Source organism: Micromys minutus (assembly GCF_963924665.1).
Source record: "Micromys minutus genome assembly, chromosome: 3".
NCBI lineage: Eukaryota > Metazoa > Chordata > Mammalia > Rodentia > Muridae > Micromys > Micromys minutus.
In genome coordinates this window covers 30,456,369-30,462,384 of record NC_137972.1, presented here as the reverse complement: position 1 = coordinate 30,462,384, position 6,016 = coordinate 30,456,369, and the positions used below count along the sequence as shown (strand labels likewise).

Below are 6,016 nucleotides of genomic sequence, written 5' to 3'. Positions count from 1 at the left end.
CAGGCGTGTGGCATTTGGTTTGTGTGTTCTTCTCATGTTGTAGTTTTAAGTTCTGAAAATTTAAGTATAAAAGACAGACCAGAGTTTTGGCTTTTTTTTTTTTAAAAGACATGTCTCTATAATCACAGCTGGCCCAAACTCAGATCTACCTGCCTGGGATTAAAGACAGCTGAGGCCAGTTAATAAAACATGCAAAGCCCTCCTCTTATCCCCAATAGCTAAACAATAGTTCCTAGGTTGACTCAGTCCTAGAAATATCCAGGCTAATGGCATATAAGGCTGAGGCTGGGTTATAGGCAAGGTCATAATGATCATACCATTTCATCAAGACAAAACCTTACTTCTACAATGAAAACAAAAGTTAAGGCTGGGATGTATAATTATTTGTCACCTGCTACAACCCTTCTGAACCTCATGGGAGAGCAGACTGGCCTATGATACAGCACACATTGCTCTCTTAGCATCTCATGTGGCAGAAATACCTATTGGTTTCATGAAGTTCTCAATCCTCCAAAGACAATCAGGAGTCCAGTTCCATGAAGAAAAACTTACCCAGAAAAGTGCCTTAGGACAGCCTATTGTAGCAGCAGGATGAGAGCAAAGGCTAGCCTCCCCACCACCCCCCACAAATTCCTAAGTTATATACAGACTCAGTAGAGGGACAAGCCCCTTTTTCCTTCTTCCTCAAACCACCCCCAGCCAACCAAGCTAGTATCTGAGCCCTGCAGCCTTCCAACTGAGGGTCCTGCTGGGGATCTCCAGTTACCAAAAAGATACCAAGATGGCAGTTTTTGTGTGTAGTTTTATTTGAACACAAAACACATACACAAGCCATCTACTCATTTTCTTCACTGCGTAGCCTGGCGTTGGGATTGGTGACTCTGATGGCCAGCTGTGCTGCTCTTTCTACGATGGCTTTTCGGTTCTTAGAGGACACATTGTGAGCAATCTCAGCACAGTAAGATCTGAAAGAGAAGCAATGGTTTAATGAGCACTAAACACTCAAGTCCTGAGGATCCAGGCACCAAAGCGTCTCTAGTGGCTCTTCATGCTGACTGAACCCAGGATTCTTCCACGGGAGCCAAGGGCTTCCAGGGCAACATTGTAAGGTACAAGTAGAATGAACAAACATTGCCCACCCACCCCCACATTGAGAAACTGTCCCAATAAACATTCCCAGCATGGAGATGTCCGTAAAGCCAGAGGGAGTTGAGGAAAACCCTTAGGAGCAGGACAGCAGAGCTATGGAAAGTATACAATGGCGAATACACAGACCCTCACTTTACAGAGATCTGGGGACAGATCGTATCACACTTTCTAACTTGAAGCCCATGTCCCTGATCACACGCATCTATAACTGTGACTAGCACACCTACCATTCACAAGTTATGTGCAGCCATATCCCACCCAGGAACTACTACCAATGGTTTTTCTGTAACTGTCTTTCAACTTCCCCTGCTCCTCAGTTATACAGGGGGAAATGCCCAGAGACAACTTGGTGAGCAGGTGCACCTGCAGGGTTTGACAATGCCAATCAGCGCTAGCGCTCTTAAGGTAGATGTATCCATTAGAAATGCAGTACCAACAACACTGCCACATGGACTGCTGCTCCTGCACGTTCCAAAAGAACCTCCAGCACCTCAGGCAAGGCTTGGTTAAATGCACAACAATCTCCCATGCTGACTCCCTCCATCTGTACTACACCATCTTAGGAAACAGATAAATCCAAACACACATACACACACACACACACACACACACTCTGCAGTCCTAGTTTACTTGGGAAATAAACTTCCTGCTACATCCTCATTCATATCCAATACCAAGAGTATTTACTGGGACGCCTTGGTTTTGAAGGAGCTGACCATGCATCTAAGGTCACCCAGGGTTGCAACTTGCTTAAAGTACCCAGAACACCCCAATAGACCTGAGCTGCTCTGCAAATCTACCTGCCAGAGCAGAGTCCAGCACAGCTTAGGTCCCAGGTTAGACACAGCCCCTCTGCAGTCTCAGGACACTAGCAGTGTTCCAGACAGGACCATAAAGGACACTGAATAACCATTGTATAAAATGAAGGGCTCCCTCTCCTCCAGTCACAGGTTTCATATCTTCGGAGTGGAAATGCCCCATCTTAACCAAAGGAACATTTCAACTCTCTAATAAGCTGTTATCCACAAGCATGCCTACTAAGTACCCAAGAGTCTCACAGGAGGTAGGCACACTCCTAACCAGGGTAAAGCGGGCCCCAACTCACTTGTTGCACATCAGCAGCACTTCCAGCTCCTTGACATTGTGGACCAGAAACTTCCGGAAGCCGCTAGGCAGCATGTGCTTGGTTTTCTTGTTACTCCCATAACCAATGTTGGGCATCAGGATCTGGCCCTTGAATCTTCTCCGCACCCTGTTGTCGATGCCTCTGGGTTTGCGCCAGTTTCGCTAAAGACACATAGGCAAGTTAATCTCCGTGCAAACTGCCAGCTCTTTCCTGGCAGGAAGGGGGCAGAATTCAAGAGGGCCATGTCATATAGGAAGCACTCGGGTAATATAACTTTCTACTTTGTTATACACTTCATTACAGGAGAAAAGAAAAAGCTGCTCACTGTAGATAGAATCTACCAGATTCTGATCACATGGAATCAGAGGAACCTATACACAGCACAATGTGTCTGCACTGTTCTTAGTACCCAAGATTTCTGCCCCATAAAAAACACACCAAAGGTTGAGGGTATAGCTAGTTGGCAACGATTGTTTGGCATGCACAAGGCCCTGGGCTCCGTTCGTAGCACATCATCTTCCATTGCAATTAAATTTCAATAAAGGAGTAGGGAGGAGGGATGTGTTAGCTGCTGGCCGTTCACAGCCAAGAAACCCAAAGATCTTAAAATACAAGGTCAGGTTGCAGAGATGGCTTTTTGTTAAACGACCTAAGTCTGATCACCTGGACCCACATGACAGGAAGGAGAGAATCAACTCCTGAAAGTCCTCTGCCCTTCACACATAAAAATAAAAAGTGTCATTTAAAAAAGAATTTTAGCAAACCAACTGCCAAGATGGGCGATTCCAGAAATGTGGGCTCAGATCTTAACCCCTGCATTAAGCCCCACCCCGGCCACATACCTTGATTTTCACATATCGGTCTGACTGGTGCCTGATGAACTTCTTGGTCCTCTTTTTGACGATCTTGGGCTTCACCAGAGGCCGGAGGGCAGCCATGATGCCTTTTAGAAAAGACCCACGTTAGTAAGAAACCTGGGAGGTGGAGCTGCGTGCCTCAGGCCTTGAGGGATGTTGCAGAGTGTCTTCCAATCACCAGCTACTGATCAAACTGGGAATGGAATGGGTACCTCTGCTAAGTTTGTTCTCCCTCCTGCTTCCGAAGCTGGCAGAATACTGGCTACTCTCCAGACGCGATCCCAAGAGGTCAGTGGGTCACCTCACCTACTGTGAACCTCAAAGAACGGCAACTGACCTATATAACCCGAACCAACACTTTCTAGTAGAGGAGCGGCAAACCCCTTTCCCCTAAGCTTCGTTATGTTTGAAGTGTTGCGCCCTTAAGTACGTAAAACCACCTGTACGTCTAACATGCTACCAGACTGTTCCTCCCCGACCGTCTCAGAGCAACAACCCAAAGCACCTTCTGTGTTCCCTCCACAGACAACCTGCTTTGCTGGGCATGCACTGATTACCGAACGGACTCATGTTCAGCAAGCATTTCTGTTCACCGGAGAGCGGCGGCAGCTTCCCGACTCAAAATGTCGTACCCACTACCAAAAAGGGCTGTTAACAAGCTTATCAGAAAGCGGTGGGTGCCGTCCGAAACCCATGGGCCGCATGGCAGCAAACCCGCCCTGGCCGATGCCTGGCCCCGGGCGGACTCCGTAGCAGCGCCAGTGGCTAGGCCCGTACGCACTCGCCGCTACACTGCCAGCTTGGTGACCGACGCCGAGGCCTCCCCACCCGGCGACAAGGTCGCGCTGAACCCGCAGGCGGCCGATGGCCGCAGATGCAGACTCACCGCAAAATAGATGGCAGCCACCTCGCAGGCAGCGCCGGGGAAGAAGGAAGGGGCAGCGGCGCGCAAGGTATGATGGGACGGAGTCTTAGGTCCTGGCAGAAAAAAGGCAAGCACTTCCGGTTCTGGGTCCTCTAAAGAAAACTAAGACGTGCCTGAGAAATAATTCAGAAAAAAAATCCTGGTGTACTAGTTAGTGTTCTTTAGTTGATATTAACATCTTCGAATGAACTAAAAACGTATTTTCCTCTTGGGACTACTTAAGAATTTTGGACTTCTTTTTGAGCTAGGACCTGCTAGGTGGGCAGGTATTTCCGCCCTAAGTGGAAACCCAATCGGTTTTTAAACTATTCGTTTCCGAGTGCGCCCCCTTGTCGCTGGGAGGTAGCAAAATAGACTTCTTTGAGGGGCCCTAGGGGGTTGGTTAAGCTAATGTCCTAAAACTCCAGAACATACGGATGCGCAAACCCCTGTATCATGAAGTGCTACCGAGCCTTCTCGCGTCTTCTATATGTTTAAATCTTCTCTACTTATGGTATGTACCTAGAGCAATGTATTAATAAATGGTAGGTTGATAATATTGCTAAAAAAAAAAAAAATAGCCTTGGCTGGGCATGGTAGTACACGACTTTTAATTACAGCATTTGGAAAGCAGAGGCAGGCCGAGCTTAGTCTATTTTGCTTACCTTTTGTTTTTCAGATCATTGTAAAAACTCTAATTAAAATAAAACCAAACCGGAGCTGGAGAGGTGGCTTGGCGGAGCACTGTTGGGCTTGCAGAGGACTGGCATTTAGTTCCCAGCAACTACTTGTTGCCTCACAACCTTGTAATGCCAGTCCTAAAGGATCAGATGTAGGCACTACATGCTTGTGTTGCATTCTCATACATGCAGGCAAAACACTAAAGCACATAGACTAAATCTGTCTTATTTTTAAAAAAGATTTATTTAATGTATATGAATACATTACAGCTGTCTTCAGACACTCTAGAAGAGGACATCAGATCTCATTTCAGATGGTTGTGAGCCACCATGTGGTTTCTGGGAGTTAAACTGAAGTTCTCTGGGAGAACAGTCAGTGCTCTTATCCACTGAGCCATCTCTCCAGCCTCCCCGCCCCACCACTTTGTTGTTTTGTTTTTTAATAACTTATTTTATATGAGTACATCAAAGTTGTCTCCAGACACACCAGAAGAGGTCATCAGATCTCATTACAGATGGTTGTGAACCACCATATAGTTGCTGGGAATTGAACTCAGGACCTCTGGAAGAGCAGTCAGTGCCCTTAACTGCTCAGCCTTCTCTCCAGCTCTGTTGTTATTTTAAAGACAGTGTTTCGCTGTGTAACCCTGGCTGTCCTGGAATTCACTCTGTAGACCAGGCTGGCCTCAAACTTGGAGATCTGCCTGTCTCTGCCTCCCAAGCAATGGGATTAAAGGTGTGTGTCACCACTGCCCTGAAGAATAAATTTAAAATGTTTTAAGCTTTGCTTCTACAACAGATGCCACTGGTGATCTTGACAGTGGCTTCAGGAAGTGGGGGACAGATGCTAAATTGGGCATGCTGCCCCAACCCTTGTGCTTGCTGTAAAGGGGGAGTAGAGACCCAGATAAGTGAAGCGTTTTGTCTGAGATGACCGGTTAGCAAGCAGCAGGGCAGGACTGTCACTTTCCTGTGTCTGTGGCCTGCCCACCCCTCCCAAACACTGCTTGTCCTACAGGTTATGTGAAGGCCAATGGCATTTGGAACATAGACGTGTGTGACTAATGACACCTTACAGAATATATTACATAAAGAGAAAGGCAAGTGGGTGAATCATACAGAAGGCCCATGAACTAGAGAGTATGGCTTTGATTTCTGAAGACTTACAGGGGTTGGAGGCCTCAGTCTAATGATCTCCCCAGCTGAGAACATGCTACCTCATTCAACAGAGGATACTCTTACTGTCTGTTGCATCCCTGAAGACATTAATGTCCCAGGATAGGAGGTATGAATCTGTCTC

General features: G+C 46.9%; 1 protein-coding gene across 1 annotated transcript; it reads right to left on the bottom strand.

Annotated features, from left to right (window-relative positions):
* Positions 1 to 784: 784 nt before the first annotated feature.
* Positions 785 to 4,155, bottom strand: RPL32 (ribosomal protein L32). Its single transcript, XM_080913877.1, has 4 exons — positions 4,019 to 4,155; positions 3,118 to 3,218; positions 2,255 to 2,436; positions 785 to 965 (listed from the first exon to the last, which is right to left on the bottom strand). The coding sequence occupies exons 2-4, from the start codon at positions 3,211 to 3,213 to the stop codon at positions 836 to 838; spliced, it is 408 nt and encodes a 135-aa protein (XP_080770003.1). The 5' UTR covers positions 3,214 to 3,218; positions 4,019 to 4,155; the 3' UTR covers positions 785 to 835.
* Between the last annotated feature and the right edge of the window lie 1,861 nt (positions 4,156 to 6,016).

Coding starts and splice junctions, on each gene's coding strand:
- RPL32 (XM_080913877.1), bottom strand. CDS start 3,213: ATGGCTGCCCTCCGGCCTCTGGTGAAGCCCAAGATCGTCAAAAAGAGG. Junction 2,437..3,117: donor ACCGATATGTGAAAATCAAG/GTATGTGGCCGG, acceptor ATGTGTCTTTAG/CGAAACTGGCGCAAACCCAG. Junction 966..2,254: donor GTGCTGCTGATGTGCAACAA/GTGAGTTGGGGC, acceptor CTTCTCTTTCAG/ATCTTACTGTGCTGAGATTG.